General features: G+C 44.5%; 1 protein-coding gene across 2 annotated transcripts in view; it reads right to left on the reverse strand.

Annotated features, from left to right (window-relative positions):
* Nucleotides 1-26248, reverse strand: part of USP13 (ubiquitin specific peptidase 13) — a 121905-nt gene that overhangs the window by 48290 nt on the left and 47367 nt on the right. For both annotated transcript variants that reach the window (XM_030862988.2, XM_030862995.3), the window contains 4 exons: nucleotides 16961-17055; nucleotides 15476-15663; nucleotides 9225-9296; nucleotides 8780-8873 (listed from right to left, as the gene is read on the reverse strand). In XM_030862988.2, the coding sequence (XP_030718848.1) occupies nucleotides 8780-8873; nucleotides 9225-9296; nucleotides 15476-15663; nucleotides 16961-17055 (449 nt within the window). The remainder of the gene's footprint in view (nucleotides 1-8779; nucleotides 8874-9224; nucleotides 9297-15475; nucleotides 15664-16960; nucleotides 17056-26248) is intronic.

Genomic DNA, 26248 nt, shown 5'->3' on the forward strand with positions numbered 1-26248 from the left:
GACTCGGACAGGAGCTTGGGGGGAGAGGGGGGGTTACAGAGGTCATCGGGGAGGGCATCAGATAAAAGGTCCCTGTGGAGGTCCCTGAGGGGACAAGCAGGGGTGGAGGGCATCTGTGAAGAACCACTAATGTGCCCCCCACAAAAAGGCCGGCCATGATAGAAGACTCATGGCAGCCAAGAGGGAGCAAACGCACCAGCTCAGGCAAAGGCTCTGCCTTGTCTCCAATCCCCCCAACCCTTGATCCTTGACTCTGGAGGGGCCAGAGGGGGTGGGAGGAGGCAAAGAGGTGGAGCAAGGACAAACAAAGACCAGAGGATGCCGACACCGACCCTTCTACACTGCCGGTTTCCAAGCCTCCCAAGCTTGGTAGCGGGAGAAGTTTTAAACTGGCTTTAATGTGAACTGGGCTTTTTTTTTTTTTGCGGTACGCGGGCCTCTCACTGTTGTGGCCTCTCCCGTCGCGGAGCACAGGCTCCGGACGCGCAGGCTCAACGGCCATGGCTCGCGGGCCCAGCCGCTCCGCGGCGTGTGGGATCTTCCCGGACCGGGGCTCGAACCCGTGTCCCCTGCATCAGCAGGCGGACCCTCAACCACTGCGCCACCAGGGAAGCCCTGAACTGGGCTTTGTAATGCTGTACTCTGCAGGAAATCCAGGCACTCTGCCTGGGATACTCCGAAGAGGCAGAGTGGAAGATCCACATCACCTTTACAGACAGAGGTGGGCTCAGAATAAAGCTGTCTCCATCTAATAATGGTGCTACACGTCACCTCGTTTAATACTCACAGTAACCCTGTGAAGAAGGTTCTACCATCTTCCTCATTTTGCAGCTAAGGAAACTGAGAACTGCAGAGAAGTGCCACAAAGGTCTGTCAACTGAAAGTGGTCTTACGACCAGATTACTATGCAGCCAGCAGAGAGCAGAACCAGAATGAACCCCAGGTTCTGATCCCGATTCCAGGCTCTCGGCAGCAAAGCCAGAGCGGCAGCTGTAGCACAGCACGTCTCAGTGAGACGAACCTCCCCCTTGCCAATCAAGCAGAAGAAGTAACTCATGTGCTCTCTGCAAAGGTGCACCCACTTCTCAAAACCTCCACAGGCTCAGCTTCCAGGCCACCTCCCCCTCCTCTGAAGTCCAGAGAAGTTGCTCTCTGGGCCATCACTGAGCACAGAGCACAACATGCCTCCTACTTCCTTTAACTTTCAGCCCGCTCTGGCCTGTCTCCTCCGCCTGGCTGCAGTCCTTGGCAGGTGGAGGCCTTGTCTCACACTTCTTTGAGATCTGGACACCAGGGTCAATGCCCAGGGTCTAGAGGCCACGACAGGTGTGCACAATCACACAGTCAGATGCAACAGGTGATGGGAAAACTCCAACAGCTATCTCCCTGCTGCCACAGGGCAGCTCTACATATAAAATCTCTCCAACACACATGTTCTAAGCAACGTTTCTAATAAAACTCAGATGAATTTTCCTGTCCTGCTGAAAATATATCTGACCTAGGCATCCAGCATTTCCCGACCACCTCCTTCATGTAGAACACGTCCAGGGTTCTGCCCTCCAAGAGCTGACAGACAACGGCGGGGTGGGGGCGTGATGAGAGACAACACGTATCTATAACAAACGTTAGGGAACACTGCAGAGGACTTGAAACAGTGCTGACAGCTCTGGGAGAAGAACTCCCCAAAGTGGCAGCATCTGAGGGCTTGGAACCTGTACATAAATGACCAGCTTACACACACACACACACACACACACACACACACACACACACACACACACACACACACACACACACACACACACACACACACACACACACACACACACACACACGGCTTCAGATGTGCTTCTAGGGCTAAGTGAAGACCAATTTATGGTGATCAGCTTAACTACCCACACATACACCGCCCAAAAGGAATGTAAAAGTTTGTAACTTTCCCCAATCACAATGCCTATTATATCTACATGGTATCAGCCAACACACACATGCAAAAATAATGCCTTACATTTGCATAATGACTAACACTTAGTCATTCATTCAATAGAAATTTACCGAGTGTTATAAAATGTCAGACACTATTCTAGGTACCTGGATGAATATTCACTAGGTGCCAGGCATAGTTCTGAACACTTTATACATGCGTCTTACTTAAATCACCCAACTTCATGAGGTGATTACTATTATTATTTTCTCCACTTGAGGCAAACTGGAGGCAAACTGAGGCAAACTGAGGCAAAGAGGAGTTAAGTAACTGGCCCAGGATCACACAACTAGAAAAGTCAATCGCAGCCTCTCTTTATCCGTCTGTCTTTCTCTTTCTCTTCTGTCCTAATACTGCTTGTTGCACACGTGTGCCTAGCTCTCACCTCTGATGTACCTGAGTCCCTCTTACCAGTTGCTGTGAAGAGTATACAGTCTGTCTGGACTCTGGGCAAGCCCTCTTCAAACCCACGCACCCCTGGGGCCAACATCACAGGCCAGGCCAGCAATGACATGTCCACTCTGGGCAGTGCAGAGACACCGCTTGGAATACATCTATTCGTGTTGTGCATTTCGGCGTAGGCACGCACATAAGCACACACTCACTGCCTGCTGCTGCTGGTGTTAATTCTTACAAGCTGTGCTTGGAACTTGAGGTGGCTGCCAGTCCCCATCAAAGCAGCTGCTTGGAAAAGTTTACTAACTTGCTGAAAACAGATTCTGAAAAGCTGGTTGCTGCTCTGTGCCACCACGTGGTTGTACAGCTGGGAGGAGACGTTTCAATGGAGACCCTGGTGAAAACTCCAGAGACTCAGCCCCCCACTTGGACTGCAGCCCAGCCTCATTCATTCCCCTCCCAAGCCTCTTCTCTCTTGGTGCCCAGTTCTTTGTTTTCCCTCAACTGACCTTGCTTAATCCCTGGTGCAACAGACAAGCTATAGCTTGAGAATTGATGGTCACTGAGAAGTTATTTGAAAAGCTTCCTAACCGGAGAGATGCTGCCTCTCCCTCCCCACATCTCACGGCAGACCAGCTCCTGGCTCTCACAGCTGGGTTGGATTTATCTCAAACTCGGCTTCCCCACACTTAATGCCTAACCATCAGCTGACCCCTCTGCCTGCACCCACGTCCCACACCTATTCCATCTCTGATTTCTGAGGGGGGGTCTCACTAATTCCCATGTTCAACTATTACTATGTTCGCTTCATGTCTGATAGAAAATCAGGTTATCAAAAAAATGAGCCTGAATCTAATGAAGCTTCCGGATCTAACTTCCAGCTTGTAAGAAACACAAGCTAAACAATACCTCAAGGAAGCAATCATTAGAGCAATCCTGGGGCAAATGATCCGGCTCCTTCAACAAACCAATCGCTTGTAAAAAGAGGGGGACTCTGAAAAGATGTCTTGGATACTGCAGGGGAAAATCTATATGTGGGCTGGGTATTGGCTGATACATTTTGTTGTAACACTTTAAGCAACTTTCAACATGATATTAATGTTTAAAAAAAAAGAAGGTATTCTAGTTACAGGTGCATACTGAATATTTACAGGGGAAAAGGATGATGCTTAGATTTTGTGTCAAAATACTGTGGGGAAAGGAGAGGAAGGGAAGGGAAAAATTGAGTTCAGGAGGGACTGATGAAACCATATTGGCAGTAATGGTGACTGCTGAGCTACATGATGGTACATGGACTCATTATACTTTGCTCTCTACGTGTGTGTATATTTGCATATTTAAATAATTTTTTTAAAAGGTCAGGCTCTAGAATAAGGCAGTTACTTCAAAGAAACCAAAGCCTAAATAAGAACCAAAAGGAATTCCCTGTCAGTCCAGTGGTTAAGACTTGGCGCTTTCACTGCTGTGGTCCGGGTTCAATCGCTAGTCAGGGAACTAAGATGCTGCAAGCCATACGGCACCGCCAAAATAAATAAACAAGAACCAAAGAAGTAAATCAAAGAAATAACATGTTTCCTGGTTGGCACTGGGTCAGTGTCATCACCTGAGTGTCCCCTACGGGCCCATCACCAAACAAGGCTAGAGAGATCAAACTGACCAAGAATCAGACCCGCCTTCAGGAAGCTCTTGCTCTTGCTGTGAGCTGCCCCTCGGACCCCAGAAGCAAAGGCTAGTCTTGACAACTAACTTTATAAGAGGGAGCCCCAGATAGTCTCCTAAATAGCACCCACCTAAGGAACCTGTCATAGTTATAGGGTGCTGTACTTACTTTCTCCATCAGCAACTGCAAAACAGATCAGCTAAAATTGGAGAGAGGACTACCGTGTTCAGAATCTTTCCCAAATGCTTACACAGAACTTTCTGTTTAACACTGCAACCAAGAAGGCAGCCAGCCAGTGTCCACTCATATTCCTCTGAGGCTAATGCTTTAATTAATAAACAAGCAGCAAGATGAGACTTTATATCACTTTAGAGCAACGGTTGTACAGATGCTTACATTATAAGATCACAGGAATGAAAAAAAATACATGCATCTCAGCCGTCCCCAAACACAGGTATATGTCATCTGCTGATTTAAATTTTTAACCTTAAACCATAAACTTTGGACCAGTAATTCCTAACTCACGTCCAAACCCCAAATCTCCTAAGCTAAAGGAACAGAGGGTATTCCCCCAAGCTATTTTTCGTATTTCAAAAGATGAGTCAGAAATGTTACATTTGCCCAAAGTAGGAAAATGGAGGTTAGTGAAAACAAAGTTCTTATGTTTGGAGCTAAAATTACATCATCTGGAAGTAGAACCCTGGTTATATCATGTTGATTAAAAACTGAGACCAGCAATTCTGTGTCAAGGATTAGTTAGATGGGAAATTAAATGAACTGTCACTTAAGAAACAGTTTGTTCGGAATACAGAACTGTTAATAATGTGCTATCTTCAGGAGGAGAAATAAATTATGGAGTATTCAGCATTAAATTGTGTGAAAGCACTGTCTTAGAATGCATAAAGATCAGGAATATTATTATTATTATTTTTGCGGTACGCGGGCCTCTCACTGTTGTGGCCTCTCCCGTTGCGGAGCACAGGCTCCGGACGCGCAGGCCCAGCGGCCATGGCTCACAGGCCCAGCCACTCCATGGCCTGTGGGATCTTCCTGGATCGGGGCACGAACCCATGTCCCCTGCATTGGCAGGCAGACTCTCAACAACTGCGCCACCAGGGAAGCCCAGGAATACTATTTTTTGAAGAAGAAAAAGTGTCCTTTTATAGTGAGGAGGTTTTAGCTGCTATAGATGCAATTTAATTTTAAAAATCAATTCAACAAATTTATACAGAAATGGCAGTGCACCCAAAAACAATCTTTTTATAGATGAAATATGTATTAAGCATGCATACATAAAAACTAGATTTCACCTTGGTCTGTAGCAGAGCAACTTAATATCCAGAAGTATATATTTTAGAAATGACCCAAGATGTGAGTAGCCCAAGTTACTGGGCTACCTGGTAATTCCGCAAACTTTAAGCAACCCCTTTTTTTTTTTTAACTTTTTATTTTATATTGGAGTATAGTTGATTAACAATGTTGTGTTACTTTCAGGTGTAGAGCAAAGTGATTCCGTTATACATATACATGTACCTATTCTTTTTCAAATTCTTTTCCCATTTAGGTTGTTACATAATATTGAGCAGCGTTCCCTGTGCTACACAGTAGGTCCTTGTTGGTTTTCCATATAGCAGTGTGTACATCTCAATCCCAAACTCCCAATCTATCCCTTCCCCCCAACCTTCCCCCCCGTTTTGTAAATAAGTTCATTTGTATCTTTGTTTTTTTTTTTAGATTCTGCATGTAAGCAGATTATCATACTATATTTCACTTTCTCTGCCTGACTTACTTCACTCAGTATGACAATCTCTAGGTCCATCCATGTTGCTGCAAATGGCATCATTTCATTCTTTTTAATATAAGCAGCCCCTTTTGTCATCCACCTACCAGCATCTACACACTGAGGCACTGGGAGCCTGAAACAAGTACTGGAACAACTGTTAGAGAAGCAGGACGGTGCAGTGGTCAATACAGCACACACTCAGGGCCAGACTGCCTGGTGTAAACCCGAGCTCTCCCACTCCCTGGCTTTGTAACTTTAGGTTAGGATTCTGTGAATCCATTTCTGCATCAGTGAACACACAGGAAGGGCCTGGCCTTTCATAAGCACTGTGTAATGCTAGTTACTGGTATCTCTGGTGGTGACCCTGTAAAAAAGCATTCCTGCCACATGGCTCTGTGTTCTCTCCCCTGCACCACACATTCTTTCGTAATCTATCCTCTTCTTTGCTTCAGCACATCTTCTTTCATCTCTCGGAGCATTTCAGGCTCATCTACAAGATAAGACACAAACACCAGAGACCTAGCACAAGACCACCTGACCAAAGGGCTCCTGAGACCTGAAAGAAGAAAGATTCTCACAAATTGGTTTCTCTGAAACCAAATGCCAGTGAAAATCCTGATGCCTCAGAAAGTAATTCTCTCCACTGTCAAGGAGTGGAGATTTTACAATGAATTACTTGACTGTTCAAGTAACAGCTTGAAACTGGCACCTCCAGGGCCACAAAGAAAATCATACGGTCAACTCAAGCTCATTCTGAATGTTAAAGGGACCCAATTGATCCTGGCATGTCGGAGCACGGAAAGGACTTTACAGATCATCTAGATCAAGGGTCACATACCCAAATACCCAGCGTACCAGCCAGGTCACGGATCACAAAGGGACTGGGGCCAGCTGGGGACAGTGTGTCCTGTATGAAGGGAGGGCTGCTACTCAGCTCCAGCCACTGCTGTCACGGGCCTGGGACTGCCAGAGGCTCTGAGTGTTTAAAAGAAGCTGGAAAGTCAGATTCTGGGGAGGGGGCGAGGTGCAAGCAAAACACACCTGCAAGACAGATATGATCCAAGTGCTGCCGGGTTTCACACCTTGAACCAGACAGGGCAGGGCAAGCCTCAGACCCCTGGAGATCACACAGCTACCACGCTAATCTAATGGTGGGGAGGGGACTAGGGTCCCCAGCTGCTCACAGACTCAATAAAGAATATGACTTATATAAGAACTACTTCTTTTCCTAATGTAAAAGGATATTGTGCTATTAAAACCAAATTTTCCTTCCAAACACTGCTAAATTGATGAGTTTTCATTTCCCATTTTCTCAAATGAGGAGATTCCAAAAGCACAACCGTCCTGTACTGTACAGATTTTATTTACATTAGAGAGGGGACCTTCACACTTGCACTATTCACAAACGCCAGCGAGACCACTCTTCCATTTGATGGTTGAGACTGAAAGGTTACGAGGCTTGCCCCCAGTCTCCAGATCCCTTGCAAAGGCAGGAGAGGAAGCCAGGCTCCCAAGTCCCATTTAGTCTCCGTCTCCTCCACCAGGGCAGGTGGACTCTGCCCCGAGAGTGGCCCAAGAAGTGACAGCCTGGATGAACACCCAGGATAAATGTGATCAAAAACAACATTTGGGGCCAAGTTTTTTCACCATCACCTCTTCAAAGTTCCACAGGAGCTCAGAGGTAGAAGAAGCCTGGATAATCCGATAGCCCAGACCACCTCAATTGCATCCCAACTGGGGGTCTTCCTGTCTGGCGTGGATAGGGACTCATGGTTGCAATGCTAGATAACAATGCCACTGGAGGACTTAGGTTTGCCTGGCCATGACACTCTGATCTCCAGGCCTGGCCCTCAGAATGTCTACATCCCTCTCCACCCTCTCACAACCCACTTCCCTCTCCCCACCCCCAGACACTGCCTCTGTATGTTCCCTTCCTAGTCTCTCTTCTCCTATTTGCTCCATTTCCCCAACTAATTAGCTTCCTGATGAAAAAGAACTTATTCCCTTTCGATTCTTGCTCTCAGTCTGCAGGCATTAGTCAAGGATGACTGACTTAAGCTGGGAGCACTGAGGTCACACACTTGAGACACAGAACTGAAAGAACTTGCCCACTAAGTCAAGACAAGGTACCCTGGAGGCAGAGCAGGGGTTGGGGAAGCGAGGCCTGCATTCCACCCAGGATGACTGCAGCTGGGGGAGCCAAGACCGCCAAATACAGCTGTGTAAGCTGCGCACTGCACAACTCCAAGGGCACCACTCCAAGAGGCCAGGCTGCAAGTGGCGCCATCTGGAGTTGCGTTAACAGAGCAGCCCAGGGAGGGGTCAGTGGCCCAACCTGCAGGCACATGGAAATGGGGGTCTGGCTATTAGGAGATGAAACACATCTTTCAATGAGTCAAGTAATAGTGACTGAATGGCCAACTGAGTTTCCTATACTGGAGTGTGCTTACAAACTCCCTGGCAGCTTAGTTAAAATGAGGACTGCCCAGCCCTCCCCAGAAATTCAGAATCCTCAGCTCTAGGGGCGGGATAGGAATATGTGTGTTGTTTTTTTTAACAACCAGCCTCTTGAGAAACCCTAGCAGAGTTGAGGCTTAGGAGAACACAAACACTACAAGGGCCAAGACTGGGTTACCAAGGGGAAAATGTTTATATTTTTATACGTTTATTCCTTCCATTCCAGCACTACTTTATGAATAATATTATTTCTAAAGACCATTAATGATGGCAATCACATATAATCCATGAAGCAAATGCCACTAGAAACCCCAACCCTGGCTATTCCTTACCACGATTTTTAAGAGCAGACAGACACCCTAGACCCTAAAATGAAAGAGCTATTTTGACAGTTTGCTAAATTGATGGCCACCATTAGCCAAATCATAGGAAATCCATGCTCTTGCTGAGAAGGTTCCTCTTTCCAGCATTTCAGTGTGGCAAACACCCAGACACATACCTTGGGCTCCTCCTTCATCACCTGTTCAATGAGCTCGGATTTCATCGGAGGTTTTGAATACTGGCCTGAGAGAAGGCCATGTCCTAACTTAGTCCTGGACAGGAGGGAGAAACAGACAAAAAGGTTATTGCTGTTTCCCCTCAGAGATATTAAAATTACCTACAAATTTCAATAAGTACACCTGCTTTTAGGTGGAACACTATCTCAATTACTCACAAATAACTTAACTGTTTGATTCTGCTTCATACTGATTCCATTTTCAACTTTTCTCAGTACTTTACAATTTTACTGATTTTTTTCTTTATACAAAAGCAACACATGGTTATTTCAGAATACTTTAAAAAATACAGACAATAAAGAAGAGAATTGCCTTTAATTCTGCAACCCAGAGAAAACCACTATGAACACTATATCAGATACTTAAAAATTACAACAGGGCACTTACATCTGTGTGTTGAAATCTTGTGTTGGATCTAAAGGAGAGTAGTCAAATATTCTTGGAAGATTTCCTACATACCTAGAAAATGAAAAGCAATGGTCAAAACATAGGAACTGAGAGATGAACAGAACCCAAATAAGCTATCATCCTAGCTAAGACCTTCTTGCCTTTCTGTCAACACTACATCACCCACCTGAAGAGAATTTTTTCCTGAGCTCCTACCTCTGCAGTCATATTCATGGGTCTCCCTAAAAGGTTTATGCTTCTATCAATGGGTCTCAACCCCAGGTACGAGTTAGAATCCCCTAAAGAGTTTCTAGAAAAAATACGAAAGCCAGAGCCACCCCCAGATGTTCTGATTTCACTGCCTGAGGCTGAGGCCTGGGATTTGGAATCTTTTACAAGTTCCCCAAGTGACTCTAACATGTAGTCAGAGTCAAGGACCACTGGCTTACGCCATCTCAACTACCTTCCCCAAAACGAAAGGTAAGGTTAGGAATTGTTCTGGTGGCGTCAAAATGAATAATGACAGCAGTAACAACTACCGTTTCTGAAGCGTTTCCTAAACTGCCTGATTAAGACGTCATTACAACCATATGAGGAAGGGATTATTGTCGTTACCTCATTTTGAGAGATGAGAAATCAGGGTGCAAATGCATTAGGTACCTTCCAAAATCACCCAAGAGGGAGTGATGAAGCCCAGAGTAGACCCAGGCAGCCTGGCGCCCAAGCTGTGCCCTGAACCACGCTGCCAGATGTACCTGCCCCATCCACAGTCCCTTGTGCAGCCCACAGGCCCTCCTTCTGACCCGTTTACCTGACAGAGCAGTCTAACTGTAACCATCCACCTCTCATCTCAACACACAATCATTTCTTTTTTTTAAAATTTTCCTCCAAACGTGTCAAAAATATATTTTCCTGTATTAGTTGTTTCCAGGAGTACATATCTGTCAGTCTGTCTACAGAGCAATCTTCAAAATTAAGTAGATGAATAAACTAATATCTTTTTCATTGAACAAGCATGTTTTTCAAGAGAAAGCATATAAGTGAATTCATTACATTTAAATAATTATACATAGATTGGGAATTATTTTAGTTTTAATTTTTTTAACATCTTTATTGGAATATAATTGCTTTATAACGTAATGAATCAGCTATACGTATACGTATATCCCCATATCCCCTCCCTCTTCCGTCTCCCTCCCACCCTTCCTATCCCACCCCTCTAGGTGGTCACAGAGCACCGAGCTGATCTCCCTGTGCCATGCGGCAGCTTCCCACGAGCTATCTATTTTACGTTTGGTAGTGTATATATGTCCATGCCACTCTCTCACTTTGTCCCAGCTTACCCTTCCCCCTCCCTGTGTCCTCAGGTCCATTCTCTATGTCTGCTGCGTCTTTATTCCTGTCCTGCCCCTAGGTTCTTCAGAACCATTTTTTTTTTTAGATTCCGTATATATGTCAACACACAATCATTTCTTTCACTTCTTAAGTTCATTTCCTATTTCACACCCCCTGCTTTGTGCTGTTCACCTTTCCCTCTTGAGGCTTGGACTCTCTGAGCCTGACAGCTCTAGGAAGAGGCAACCAGAAGCAGATCCCTCTCCCTGTCCCTTCCTGCACCCTGCCTTGCCTGCTTCTCTGACCTCATTCCCACCCCTCTCTCCCAGACCACAACGCCCCGGTCATTTCCCCTTCTTGCTGCCCAGGGCACACCAAGCTCGCTCCTGCTTCAGGGTCATGCCATCCTGCTGTCTCTTTCCTGGAACGCTCTCTCTACAGATCCTTGCTCCCTTTCATGTTCCATATCACCTGAGCCTGGCTAACTTTCTTCTTGGCATGAATCACTATTTGCAACTATACAATTTATTTATGTTCTTGTTTATTATCTTTCTAGAGATCACATACTAGAATATAATCTCCATGAAGGCAGAGACTTTAAATGACTGCATCTCCAGCACTAGAACAGCATCTAACATGTAAAAGGCACTTGATAAATATGTGTTGAATGAATATATTCATATCATTTAATCACACAACCAATTTTCATAACTGACTACCGAATGACCCAACAGAACAGGCATTACTGCAGTAAAGTCTTGGCAGAGAACCATGATACACTACAGTTAGTAATGACCTCTAATTAGGTCCCTGAAATACTAGAAACTTCTAGGCACCTGCTGATTACAAACTCGGAATTTGTATCCAAGGTTATGTACCAACATAAAAATTAACAGAGCACACGTCTCTGGAATAGTCCCATTCAAATGGCTTTTGGTTGTATCACTAGAACAACAATTCCATTTAGAAATTTTCAATGGACCAAAAGCCAAATAATAGATAAACCAAACTATATTCAGAGTCAGAGGTTGCACTGAAGAATTCTTAATTAATATACAACACGATAAACATTATAAACATTAGCTCTCTCACAATCCAGTCTTTATCATATCTCAAAACCTGACAAGACTAAAAAAAATCCACTGGTAAGATGAACATTAGTGAAAACCTTATGCTTTCCGGCAAGGTTGATGGAGAAGAATAACGTTTAAGGGGGTAATAAATATTTGATGTCAGAAAAGTCCATTTTGCTGGTAATTTATATTCCTTTTCTAATCAATGAGGAATATCTTCTATTACAACAAAATTAAATTAAAAGGCAGCAGTAGGGGTTTCCCTGCAGTAATTAAGAATCCACCTGCCAATGCAGGGGACAGGGGTTCAAGCCCTGGTCCGGGAAGATCCTACATGCCGCGGAGCAACTAAGCCCGTGTGCCACAACTACTAAGCCTGCGCTCTAGAGCCCGCGAGCCACAACTACTGAAGCCCGCGTGCCTAGAGCCCATGCTCTGCAACAAGAGAAGCCACCACAATGAGAAGCTTATGCACCGCCAACAAAGAGTAGCCGCCGTTCGCTGCAACTAGAGAAGGCCCACACGCAGCAACGAAGACCCAACGCAACCAAAATTTAAAAATAAATAAATAAAATTTTAAAATTTCAAAAGTTTTTAAAAGGCAGCAGTAATGCTGGATAATTTTTAAAGTATCAATACTTATATCTTCAATTTGTAATCTAGTGGTTTTCAAAGCAAAAAACAGTTTTGCTACCTGACAATCCATCTTTGTTGTCATTCAATTTGTACACCAGTTTATTTAGATTTGCTCCTCATCGGAATTATTTTGAAATGTAAACTGGGTTCAAGTGGCAGGCAGGGTATCAAGGTCCAGCTGATGTTCCCGAATTACACCGTGGTTGTGCATAAGTCATTTAATCTCTCTGTGAGTCACTCTTTCTACTTACAAAATGGAGATACCAGTCCTGGACGTAACTCCACTGAGTTAGTCCCACTGGGGAAAAAGTAGTTTGAAGAGCAAGTACTTCAACCCAGTGATATTCGGTAAAAGAACCAAAAGACCGAGGACAAGTATGAAAAATAAGTTGCTCATGTTCTAATATATACAGTAAATGTTTAGGAAATAGAATACAAAATGTTAGATACTACAAAATTCTACAACCCTTGAAACGAGACCAGGTGAGAGATTCAAATCTTAATTCCAAATTATAGACATGAGGTATTTTTTTTTTTTTTTTTTTTTTTTCAGTACGCGGGCCTCTCACTGTTGTGGCCTCTCCCATTGTGGAGCACAGGCTCTGGACGCACAGGCTCAGTGGCCATGGCTCACGGGCCCAGCCGCTCCGCGGCATGTGGGATCTTCCCGGGGCACGAACCCCTGTCCCCTTCATCGGCAGGCGGACTCTCAACCACTGCACCACCTGGGAAGCCCTGAGGTACATTTTTTCACTGAAGAAAAAATTCAGAAAGTTAATTGTTCATCAAACTTTGAAGTGTAGAAAATATTTTCAAAAACTGTAGGCTGTAAAGCACTAAAAGTGTTGTTGAGCTTTGTAACAAAAGAATATGTGTCTTCCATTCTAGTTTAAAAGAAATAATAATTATACAACACCTACAATAAGGACTTTCCCTCAATAGTTAAAAAAAAAAATCTTGGAGCATGAGACAGATAAGATGAAGCTACACTGTTTCCAAATCAAATGATAAAACAGGTATGAGACATGGGTAAGAATTTATAAAAATAATACAATGCATGATGCGTATCTCTGAAAAGGTTTTCGCATCTCAGAGCTTCAAACTTGCTCCTCCTTTTCTCCAAAACCCTGTCTACACTCCCCCTGCACATCAGTCAAGGTGAGTATCCCTTTGTGTGTCCCTTCTTCAAAGAGATCCTCCCTGACCACCTCCTTCCCTTTTCCTTCATGGAATTTACCATATTTTTAACCATGCAGTTGTTCTTATGATTACAGATACTCTTCAGCAAAGGATGGGGTTACAGCCCAATAAACCCATCATAAGTTGATGATATCGTCCATTGAAAATGCATTTACAATACCTAACCTATCAAACATTGAAGCTTAGTCTAGCCCACCTTAACCATGCTCAGAACACTTACATTAGCCTACAGTTGGGCAAAATCATGTAGCACAAAGTCTATTCGATAATAAAGTGTTGACTATCCAATCTAGTTTATTGAATACTGTACTGAAAGTGAAAAACAGAAAGGCTCTCTGGGTACAGAATGGTTGTAGGCATATCAGTTGTTTACCCTCAGGGTCGCGTGCCCGCCTGGGAGCTATGGCTGCTGCCCTGCCCAGCGTCACAGGAGGGTATGTACCTCCTGTCACTAGCCCAGAAAAAGAGCAAAATTCAAAATTCGAAGTACAGTTTCTACTGAACACATATCACTTTTGCACCATCTTGAAGTCAAAAGATCTTAAGTCGAATCATCACAAGTTGGGGACAGTCTACATTTATTTAATGTCTGTTTCCCCAACTGGGGCTGGGCACCAGGTCCTTTTGTTTACCACTGAACCCCGCATACCCAGCACACTGCTGAGCACAGCAGAACCCGCTCTTTATTGGCTGGATGGAAAAAATTAAAACCTGACATGGAAAACTGACCATAAATTTCCAAAGCCAGGAACAGTATGAAGAGGTAAGACTTCAAATACCAAGAGAGGAAAGAAAAGGACATCTGATATACTTTTATTAACTGCCTTTAAAATCATTAGCATTCAACTCCACGTGGGTTAAAAATTGCCCTGTGCTGTCCCTAGCATGCTATCTGCCCGTCATTCTGTCTTAGCACATGTGTGTCCTCTTCCATACTTGAACCAAGGTCGAATCCTACCTGCTCTGGGAAACACTAGAGATTATTTCCTAAACTGAGGCAGTGGCTGCCCATGAGCTGCAGCTACCAGTCTCGGTGGCTCCCTGTCCTAAGCACAGTCGAAAGAGAAAAGGGCCAGAGACACAGCCCCTCTGCCCCTCAGCAAGGGAGGAAGCAGGCAGCCTGAACATGTACAGTTGGGAAGCACCCTAAAACAGTGCCTCCCAATTACTTGTGGTGAAGGGCCAGCTAGTTTGTTGATTTCAACTCATATAGATGATACCTTTAAAAATACAATAAAAATAAATTACAGTTGACCCCTGAACAACACGGGAATCAGGGGCACCAACCCTCGGCACAATCGGAATTCCGTGCATAACTTTACAGTCAGCCCTTTGGATTCTCAGTTCCTCCTTAATGGTTTCAACCAACCGCAGATCCTGTAGTACGGTAGTACGTATTTATTGAAAAAATCCACATATAAGTGGACCCGTGCAGTTCACACCCATGTTGTTCAAGGGTCAACTGTACTGAAAAAATGAAATGCCACTTATAAAAGACGGCAACGTCAAAGGCCTACCACAATTTCTGAATGCTCACTCTCAACTTCCATACCTGTCTCATTTCGGATCCACATGCAGCAGTCCAAGGACCAGCACCATCTATGAACCACATGTTGAGTAGCAAAAAAAGAAAAGCTTAAATCCTCTTAGAAGCTCCACTCACTCACCACTGAAACCAGATCACTGAACCTCTCCTAGCGCATCTATAGGAAGAGATGTGGCAGTTTTGCTGTGAAGCTTAATGATTATTACTTTCTTGGCATAGAGGGTATTGGTCTAAAACTGGAAGCCATTATTAATACGACAAATCCCTGTAGGTGGTTTTTCAGTTTACAAAGCTCTTCTTATCTCACCTGATCCCCATAACACTTGACAAGTGTTCTCACCCAGCTTCATGCAGGAAGTCACAGCACAGATGGTAAAGGGCTTCCTCAGCACACACTGCCTGACTGGACGCGGAGGGGATGCAGGGCAGGCTGTGCACCCTGGTCTATACGGGACACTTACGCTCTCTGGAATTCCGGGATGCTGAAGATGGCCTGCATCACAGAACTGAGATAGCAACTGTTGCCCAGGTTCTTGAGACCCGTGTATCCGGGGCCATACATGGGCTTCAGCTTCGTCCCCGTCTCCTGGATCACCTCCCACTCGCTGATCCGCGGCTTGCTATCATTGTCCTGGAGCCCGTTCTCCGTCTGGGGCAACGTCATTGAAGAAATACAACTTTAACAATGATTATCATTCAAACATCATGTCCCACCAATTATTTCTAACAGCAATAGATGTTTCTGCCTCTCTTCCCCAGTTAAACAGAGAAATAAACAACCTCATTAAAAAAGACTAACATGGTGATGGTTGCACAAGACAAATGAACTTAATGCCACAGAATTGTACACTTAAAAAATGGTTAAAACAGTAAATTTTACATTAGGTGTATCTCTCCACAATTTAAGAAAAACCCCCATTTAAAAGATTTTAAAATAAAAGAGACAGAGACTGGGAGGAAAGGAGATAGGAGGAGGAAGAAGACAAATAGGAATCAAAAAAAAGAAGCAAGTAGAATAATCTCAAGGGCAGATACAATGCAACACAGCAAACAAAAAGCAAGGCAGTTGGAGAAGAAAGTGGAATAAAACCATGGGGTTCGGGAGAAGCTCGACATGGGAGGGAGGTTTAAAGAAGAGCACAGAAAACAAATTAAAAAGTGACATGAGTGGGCTTCCCTGGTGGCGCAGTGGTTGAAAGTCCGCCTGTCGATGCAGGGGACGCGGGTTCATGCCCTGGTCCGGGAGGACCCCACGTGCCACGGAGCGGCTGGGCCCGTGAGCCATGGCCGCTGAGCCTGCGCGTCCGGAGCCTGTGCTCCGCAACAGGAGAGGCCACAACCGTGAGAGGCCTGCGTACCGCAAAAAAAAAAAAAAAGTGACGTGAGTGAGAAAGAGGAGTTAGAGAGAACATGAGGAGAGGGAGATGACATGGGCTAAAGCAAAACACGCACAGTTAACCAGCTCCTCATAGGGACAAATATTACAGTCATGATACCAGCCTGAAAACACAATATGAAATGAGGCAAACCATTTCCATCAACAATCTGTTGGCTTATTCTTTCCACCCCTGCCCCATGAGCTCTGCTTCCCTTCCTGTAATCAATTAAAGTGATGTTGGTCACAGATTATTTTAAAGGTCATCTCCCCGTGCCTTCTCCCTTTAGTGAACAAAGAGTGATTCACGCAACTCTCCATCAAAGGAGACAGAAATTTTGCAAGTAAACTCCAACTAAAACAAAATGGTACTGGATGAGGTGCCATTTTTACTATAAAATAAAAATTAAAAATCTAAGCTGACAACCAAAAGAAAATACTAATTAAGTTCAAGAAGTAAATGCAAACATTAAAACCTATAAAATGAAGATTTGTGTGATAGGAATTATATAAATAAACCAAACAGTTTCCCCGCAAAGTGGGAATAGACACAAAAGGAGACCTTTCTTACCCCATGCATATGAAGCATATCAATTCCAAAATGCGCTAAGTGCTTGGCCAAATGAGGATCCAAAACAGGTTCCTCTTCTTGGAAAGAATAAACATCTAGAAGGTGAAGAGAAAATAAGCACTGAGATTTGTAATCAAGTCATTCAATAATCAACACATATTTACCGAGCTCCTACGAGCTCCTACTATGCCCTGGGCTTGGGATATAGCAATGAACAAAACAAAAATCTCTTGTGAGTTTCAACTGGGGGGGAAGACAGATGATAAAAAATAAGCATAATAAGTAGGTATTTTTGTAAATATACCCATAATATCAATTCTTTTGACATTTCAGAAAGTAATTTTAAAAAGGTTTCTGAAACAAGAAAAAAGAACAGTGTCTAAAGTTAAAATAATTTAAAATTAGACAAATACAAATGCCTAACACTGATTGTTCTAATCCGAACCCCAGTGGCATAGATATAAGTTCGGGAGGAGGGAAGAGTGATGGAGGAAACAGCCACACCGTCTGCCCACGCAGGGAGAACCTGTGAGGAACAGAGAACACACAGGCCCTCGGGGCTGCCGAATGGCTGGACCGCAGTGTGAGGTCCAGGACAAAACAAAATTCTGCCTGTGGAACCCTCTATAGTCTCTCTGGTAGTCCCAGACCTACCACCTCACGACCCTCCACCTCCGCCTGCCCCCTCATCCCCTCTTCCCTACTTCAGTGTCCACACCCCACAGAGCTGGTGAGGGATCTGTGAAGACTGCTGTGCTTCCCAAATGCGTCTACCCTACGGCACACAGAAGAAGACGATGCATTTGGCACAGTGGGGTCACTCAGGAGGCTCCACCCGCCCCAGGACCTGAGGGATCAGCATGTTGGCCTCGTCCGTAACCCACTCACGGCACAGCGGCGTTGGGAAGCTGTGTGTCTGGGGGTGGCAGGGGAGGGTTCTCTCCTCAGAACCCTCAATATCCCCCCTGACAACATAAGGCTTTAGACCACACCTGGCTTCTTGTGGTACGATTCAAAGCATCAGCATTACCTGGGAGCTTGTGAGAAATGCAGAATCGCGGGCCCAACCCCAAACCTACTGAATGAGAATCTGCATTTTAACAAGATCTCCACGTGCACAGCAAAGTCTGAGAAGCACTGCCTAGCGTTCTCAAAAGCTATCCAAACTGCCGCCTTATCTGTCGTCATAGGGCAGTGCAATGCAGTAGAGGGAAACATTTTCAGGCCCATTTTGCATGTAAGGAAACGAGGGTTAGAAAAGTTAAATCATTTGCCTCAAACCCCACACGTGGCCCAGAACCCAGGTATTCTGACTCCCGGCCCAGTCCTTTTCCCTCTGCTCTAGACTATTTCCTCAGATCTCTCAGGAGACCAAGAGGCTCAGTGAAGCACCATCCTAGGCCCTTAACAGGAATGGAGAGGCAAAAACCACAATTTCTTCACTTCTAAATTTGAAAAACAAAATCTGAAAATAGATATAAAGATATTATTCTTTAGGACAGTAAAAGATAGACTGTTCAAGGAGTTTCTTGCTCTTTGGAACAATACCAGGAGTAGAACAAAAAGTAATATATATAAAAACTATGGTGACCTTCTGACCCATACCCAGATACACAGAGACTCACTGCCACCCCAAAAAAGCCACTCCTTCTATTATTAATAGATTAAACATTGTATAGCTTTCTCTTCTATCCCTCTTCCCTTAGGGGCCCATTTTAACTTGTGAATAGCAGCCTTCATCTATATTCCTTTTTAAAATATAATTCAGTGCTCTCAAAAGCAAAAACAAAAGACAAAATCCCCAGCCCAATTAAGAAAAAATTTCCAAAAAGTTTAAATACAAAAAAAAAAATCTTTGAACTAATAGCTTAAAACAAATACATCAACGATATTTTTAATCTATGACACATGACACCAAAATACCACTCAAATATTGGCTGGAGGGTGAAAATGACACTCCCCAGGCACTTATCTTTGGTTATTATTAACTAGTGAGATAGTTTTGAAGACTTAAGACTTTAAGCCTCTAAGCCCCTAAGCCTCTAATTATCAGAGCTCCAAGAGAAAATAAGATTGCTAGAAATGCACCATTGGCATGGGTCTAGGATTTCAAAATAAGTGAAAATCACATAGAACTCTATGGTTCTTAAGCCATTAGGCTCCAGCCTAGTGAGAAATTAGTGAGAAATTAACATTTCCTATCTCCAGTCATTAACTGCTCCAAAAATATGATATGATTTGGTCAGACACAACAGTTACTTCTTACCCCAATAACAAAAACAGTTTAGTGAGTAACACACAAGAAATCTAAAAATGAACTGTGATCCTTAAACTTGGCAATCATGAAGAATTTTAAAATGACATGTAGTCATAGAAAAAAAATTTGAAATAGACTCAGGAGCTGCAAATCCTTACACATTTTTCATTGGGAAATTCACTTTATTTCCAACTTCTGCTTAGCAAAGTCAAGTCCTAGCTCAGAAACTACTGTAGCAAATAAGCATTGCCTGACAAGTATTACCCTGCTGACCCCTTCCTCGACTTAAAAGCTTGGAGCCAAGACACACAGTTAGGAAGCTCACAGAAAGATCCTCCTAGGAATAGTCCAAGCAGTTTCATGAGTAACTACGTTTACTTTAGAAGGAAACCAGTCATTGTTTCATTTCAAGTTAAATGACAAATTAAGCCATGGAGAGCATGGAGAGACCCGCAGAAGGGAAAAGATAAAAGAAAAGGTTTACAGCATGAATAACCTCATTGATGTGATAAGCATGTTAGAAAACAGTATGTACATTAAGTTCCAAAAGTAAGGAAAAGGTTAGAGAATAGAGATGGAGACTAAGACTGAGAATCTGTAAGGAATTTACATAAAAATGGTAATAATTTCTTTTCTCTGAATGGGAAGGTTTCTTCTTGGTTTTTTCCTTTTCTTTTTTTCCCAAATATATTATATTTTGATTGAAAAGAATGTTTTATAAGTAATTGCCAAAGATTAAAATGTTTCTATATGGTGGTATACTATTAGGACTAGCGTACCACTGGTCATCCTTGTTCACCCACAGGGATTTACTCACTCATTCATTCACTCATTTATTGATTCATTCATTGTATTCAACAAATATTTACTGAACACCAAATATATACAGATACTGAGGATTTAATATTAAATAAGACAAGCAGGGTCCCTGTCCTCACAAGTTTAAACTTTATTATTTCAAATAGTCTTATAAGAATGCTGGTTTAGTATAAAGGACCTCAACAGGTGTCTTCTTGGCTACGGTCTCCTCATGTGACTTTGGGCTCTCTTTCCTAAGCCCCAGAAAATGGCAGAAGTCCAAATTCTGCCCTCAGATACCCACACAGGAAAGAAGAAGGAGAGAGAGGTAGAGATGTACCTCAACAAGATCTGGTGTTTAGAAAGACTAAAGAAACCAGAGAAGCTGGCTTCACTGCTCTATCATCACAGCTCAAATGGGAAAAAACAAAAAAACCCAGAACTCTTGGTCAAACACCAAGTCACAAGTCAGAGAGGAAAGGATCTCTCCAGAGTATGTATGATCCATTCACCCAAACTGCATCTCTCCACAATGAGTTTATATTTGCATGCCTATAGAGCATCTGCCACAGACAGGAAAAGAACAGAAACAAGAGAATGCTCCAGCAATTAATCTAGAAACCCAAACACAAAATGAATGAGGGCAGAGGTATATACCATCACCTTAGACAGTATAACTCCCAGACCGGACAGAGCCTAGACTGTGGTCAGGAAAGGAAAACAAGTAAGAGGAAAAAGATGTCCATAAAATAGAAAAAAAGAAGAAAAAGAAAAAAAGGTAAATCAGAGGAGAAAACTTTATCGGTGTGTCTGTCTTCCTCCATCTGTTTACAACACAAATATTTACTGAGCACCTACTATGTGTGAGGGGCTATGCTAGATGAGACAGAATAGTAAACAACAAACGTGGCGCTCAGGCCCTGCCGTCCCATGTGACCACCATTAGACGCAGCAACAGGATCTCATGAAAAGTGCCACAGTGGAGCAGCACAGAGGCACACAGAGGGACACAAACCAGGTCAAAACTAAAATGAAGTAGTCAATGCCTTGATCCAAATCCTTGAGCTGATACCCAGGTCAGGGGTGAAGATGACCAAAGAAGAAAAATCACCTTCAGGCAGCAGTGAGGAGGGAGCCCGTGGCGCAGAGGTGGAGGACCTCCGGGCTCACACCGACAAGCTGGCGGGGATCCTGCAGGAGGTGGAGCTGCAGAACAGCAGCACGGACCGCGAGCTGCAGGCCCTGAGGGACCACATGCTTCACGTGGAGAGGGTCATCCCCCTGACCCAGGATCACGAGGATGAGAATGAAGAAGCCGGTGAGGTCACGCGAGCCCAGCCCCAAGGGTCTGAGGCAGCGGAGCAGGAAGCCCCCAGTGACCGAGCACCTCCCACGCGGCCCTCCTCGCCGCCCCTGTCGAGCTGGGAGCGGGTGTCGAGGCTGATGGAGGAGGACCCCGCCTTCTGTCGGGGGCGCCTTCGCTGGCTCAAGCAGGAGCAGCTGCGGCTGCAGGGACTGCAGGGCTCCGGGGACCGGGGCGGAGGGCTGCGCAGACCCCCCGCCCACTTCGTGCCCCCTCATGACTGCACGCTGCTTTTCACCTTCAAGAGCAACCCCCAGCACCGCAAGTCCTGGCCGGGGGAGGGGGCCGGGGAGTCCCCAGCGCCACCCCCGCCCCCGAGGAGCTCACCCCCTCTCCGGCCACCCCTGCCCGCAGGCCCCCAAGTCCCCGCAGGTCCCACCGTCCCCGCAGGAATTCCCTGGACAAAGGGGGCCGATCCCGGGGAGGAGGTTCTGCACAGCCCGAACCCCAGAACTTCCAGCCCAAAAAGCACAACTATTATCCCCAGCAGCCCCAACCATACCCAGCCCAGAGGCCCCCAGGGCCCCGCTACCCCCCATACACTACGCCCCCCGCGGCTGAGACGGCAGCGCTCAGCCCCTGACCTCAAGGAGAGTGGGGCGGCCGTGTGAGCCCCGCATCTTGGGCAGAGAGGGCCTGGCGGAGCCCCTCGCTGGGAGGAGATGCTGCTTCCCCAGAAGCCCTGGGGCAGGAGGCCCTAGAGACCCGAGAGAAGGTCCGAGTAGGTGATCGAAGATGTAGGGGTAACTGGGCCGGAGGCTGAGGGAGGAAGGAAGAGGGCACGGAGCTGCCAGGAGCAAACCAAAGTGAAGGAGAGCGACGGGAAGCTGCCTCAGTGCTGCCCCTTGCGAGGGGGGCGAGGGGGGGGACACAAACTATGCTAGGGTGGGTGGGGGGCTGGGGTGCCTCATAGTCGGTGTTTGACTTTCTTTTCAACTGGGGGCAAAGGGCAGAGAACCTAGAGGGAGGTAAGGTCTCCCCCATCCTGGCCCTGTCTGTCCGTCTGTGGTGGGTTTCTGTTTCCAGGGAGGTGTGGTGGGATCATAAGTCATTCCTCTCCCCTTTCAGGCCTCCTGCTATATTGGGGGGACCTGTCTGGCATCTGGTTTGCCTGGGGTCCCTGAGGATGTGGGACCTTTCAATAAAGGATGGAAAACAGAAAAAAAAAAAATCACCTTCAGATGCTGCTGAGCTGGTGCAGGGGCCAGTGGGATAGGCAATTTCACTGCTGCCATGGGCATTACAGGAAGACTCTCCTGTAGTCACCAAGGCTTTGAGGATTCTTCTCAGGTAAACTAATGTCTATGATGAAAGAAAAACACACCTTCTCTTGCCTCCAACCCTCTTCATTCCTTTCCCACCAAGAACCTCAACCTTGCTCTGCCAAACGAATGTCTCCTCCCACAGAGGAAAGCGTTTTGTTTGCTTGTATGGTGATCTGTTTCTTTTTTTGTTTGCTGCTGTACCCATGGAACCCAGAGTGGAATTCGATATGGGGCCCACTTTTATTACCCAGCCACCACAATGGCCTAGCCTGGAGGGATCAAGGCTTCCTGGAAGAACTAATTCTAGGCTGAGACCTCAAGATGAGTAGGAGTTTCTCACTGAGCAGGTATGTCCTTACTGGAGAGAAGGAAACCAGGACGACTGGATCACACAACCATTAAACATCTGAGTTCACAACCTGTTTGGATTCCATGTTCACTAAGCAATATTCTAAATATAATTCAGCTTCCCACAGGGAGGGAACATACTGGTCGAGTTGACATAAACATCCCACTTACAGGTGGTTGTGGTTCTCACTAGAAACTAAATACTAAACACCCCGACTTGAACACTTTGTCTCTTGTGAGTTGAATTAGCCTCAGTGAGCCTAGCAAGTATGGAAGATGGACCCTCACCAGTGGTACCGTCATCAGGAGAGGGCCACCCCACCCCCACACAGAGGGCACCCTACCCTCCTGGGCCTCAACATCCACAAGGCCCATCATCAGACATTTATAGAAACTTTACACATGTTTTCATTAACTTATTTGGCTTTTTAAATAAACAATAAGCTACAACTAGCAATCTATTAAACAGATTTAAAAGAAATGAAAATAGAATTGATGCATCCCATAAACTAATATGTAATGATAATTAGACTGAAAATAATTATTTACATTAAAACCAACTCTGCACAAGATAAGCCAGAATCAAATCCTGATCTATTGTCAAAAAGTGAACATGGGCTTCCCTGGTGGAGCAGTGGTTAAGAATCCACCTGCCAATGCAGGGGACACAGGTTCGAGTCCTGGTCTGGGAAGATCCCACATGCCGTGCAGCAACTAATCCCATGAGCCACAACTACTGAGCCCATGCACTGCAACTACTGAAGCCCGTAAGCCTAGAGCCCATGCTCCGCAACAAAAGAAGCCACCACAATGAGAAGCCGCATACCGCAACGAAGAGTAGCTCCCACTCGCCACAACTAGAGAAAGCCCATGCACAGCAACAAAGACCCAACACAGCCAAAAAAATAAAAAACAATAATTTTTTAAAAAATAATCATTAAAAAAAAAGTGAACATTGCCTCAGCTAAGCGAGTTTAAGAACCCTCATCACAGGTGCACATTCTACATTGCTTTTGCCAATGTTTTATGCTTTCTATGGTTGAAAAAAGAGTATTTATTCAAATACTCTCAATTACATGAAGAGTAATTTGTGCACCACAACTACTGAGCCCACGAGCCACAACTACTGAGCCCATGCACCAGAACTACTGAGCCCGTGCGCTCTGGAGCCTGTGCGCCACAACTAGAGAGAAGCCCACGCACCACGATGAAAGATCCCGCATGCCACAAGTAAGACCCGACACAGCCAAAAATAAATAAATAAATATTTTTTTAAAAAATATATGCATAGAGAATAGAATTAATCCTTGCCTTTACTACTAGCATACATTTAAATAGAATATAATTATTTAAGTACTTATAGACCAGCTGGTTCATTTAATCAAAGTATCCATGCCTACATGCATAAGATTTTGTTTGGAACTTAAAGATGAAAAAGACATAGCTCAAGCAAAATTTTAGATCAAATCCCCATATACAAATAATTGTTGTCTTGAACAGGATGTTCTGAGAGCTGGACTTCTAATAACTGGTCTTATCAAAACACTACATAATATTACTCAGCCATGAAAAAGAATAAAATATTGCCATTTGCAGTAACATGGATGGACCTAGAGATTATCATACTATGTGAAGTAAGTCAGACAGAGAAAGACAAATATCATATGACATCACTTGTAGGAGGAATCTAAAAAGATGGTACAAATGAACTTATTTACAAAACAGAAACAGACTCATAGACATAGAAAACAAACTTATGGTTACCAAAGGGAAAATAGGAAGGGGGATAATTTAGAAGCTTGGGATTAACAGATACACACTACTATATATAAAATCGATAAACAACAAGGACCTACTATATAGCACAGGGAACTATATTCAATATCTTGTAATAACCTATAATAGAAGAGGATCTGAAAAAGAATATACATATGTATAACTGAATCATTTTGCTGTATACCTGAAACTAACACAACACTGTATGTAAATCAACTGTACTCCAATTTTTAAAAAAGGGGGCTTCCCTGGTGGCGCAGTGGTTGAGAGTCCGCCTGCCAATGCAGGGGACACGGGTTCATGCCCCGGTCCAGGAAGATCCCACATGCCGCGGAGCGGCTGGGCCCGTGAGCCATGGCCGCTGAGCCTGCGCATCCAGAGCCTGTGCTCCGCAACCGGAGAGGCCACAACAGTGAGAAGCCCGCGCACTACAAAAAAAAAAAAAAAAAAAAAGGCTCTGCATAAGATAGCACTAAAAGTGGAAACATCTGAATTATCCTCCCCTTGCAATTGTACCCAATAGAATGCCTACATTACAAACTCTTCTTTCTCTCTATAGGCCCTACAAGAACAATGATGGTTACCATATACAGCAGTTATTCAACAGAGCAAAGACCTGTAAGCACTTTGCTGTAACCCTGAATCCAACTGCATGTCCTGAATTTCCTCTTCAGATCCTGGAAGGCTCAACCTGGGTTGTGTAGCAGTTTATTTATTTGAGGGGAAAATGTCTGGCACCAGCACCTGAGACTCTTGCAGCTACTTTTCTCTAATGAGTTAAAAGAAGTCCACTAAACTTTGGAAGTTTACCCAAAAGGTGAATCAAAAGAATCTAGACATGACGTAACTGCCAGCCCTCAATTATAAAACAGATAAATGAAACCAGTTAGATGGAGAGGGCGTGGCTGACAAAGAGTGTACCACATTCAGTGAAAACATCCTCACTAAATAACTTTGAGGCTGGCTGATTCAGTCAGAGAAAGATAGCCGAGAAGAAAAGCCAAATGTCTTTATATTTTTCCTAAAAAAATCATCTTACCTTAAAGTAAAGAAGAAATAAAGATTAAAACCTGGACAGATGGAGAAACTGACCTGGGTGTGAGTGCAGGTCTGTGCTTCCTAAGTGTTTTCAGTGATGCTGAGATGATGGGCTCTTATGGCCACTGCTCAGTATTTAAGTTTCTCATTATTAACCCTGATGTAACTTCTCTTTTCCCTCACCAAATGATAGAAGGAATTAACTGTATAAACATAGCCAAAAGCTAACATACAGTGTGAGAGCACGAAGAAGACCAGTTCTGAAGCTGATAGTACAAGCAGGAACCACTTCTAACCCTTTGCTGCACTGGACACCGTCACTGCCTGCTGATGTCAGGGGTTCTGAACACACAGTATCTTTAAAACCCATCTTCTCCATAATGAATCCATTTGTACCTAAAATGATACTAATCCCCATAGTGAACTCTAGGCCTTCCCCCTAC

The sequence above is a fragment of the Globicephala melas genome, chromosome 4 (assembly GCF_963455315.2).
Source record: "Globicephala melas chromosome 4, mGloMel1.2, whole genome shotgun sequence".
Taxonomy (NCBI): domain Eukaryota; kingdom Metazoa; phylum Chordata; class Mammalia; order Artiodactyla; family Delphinidae; genus Globicephala; species Globicephala melas.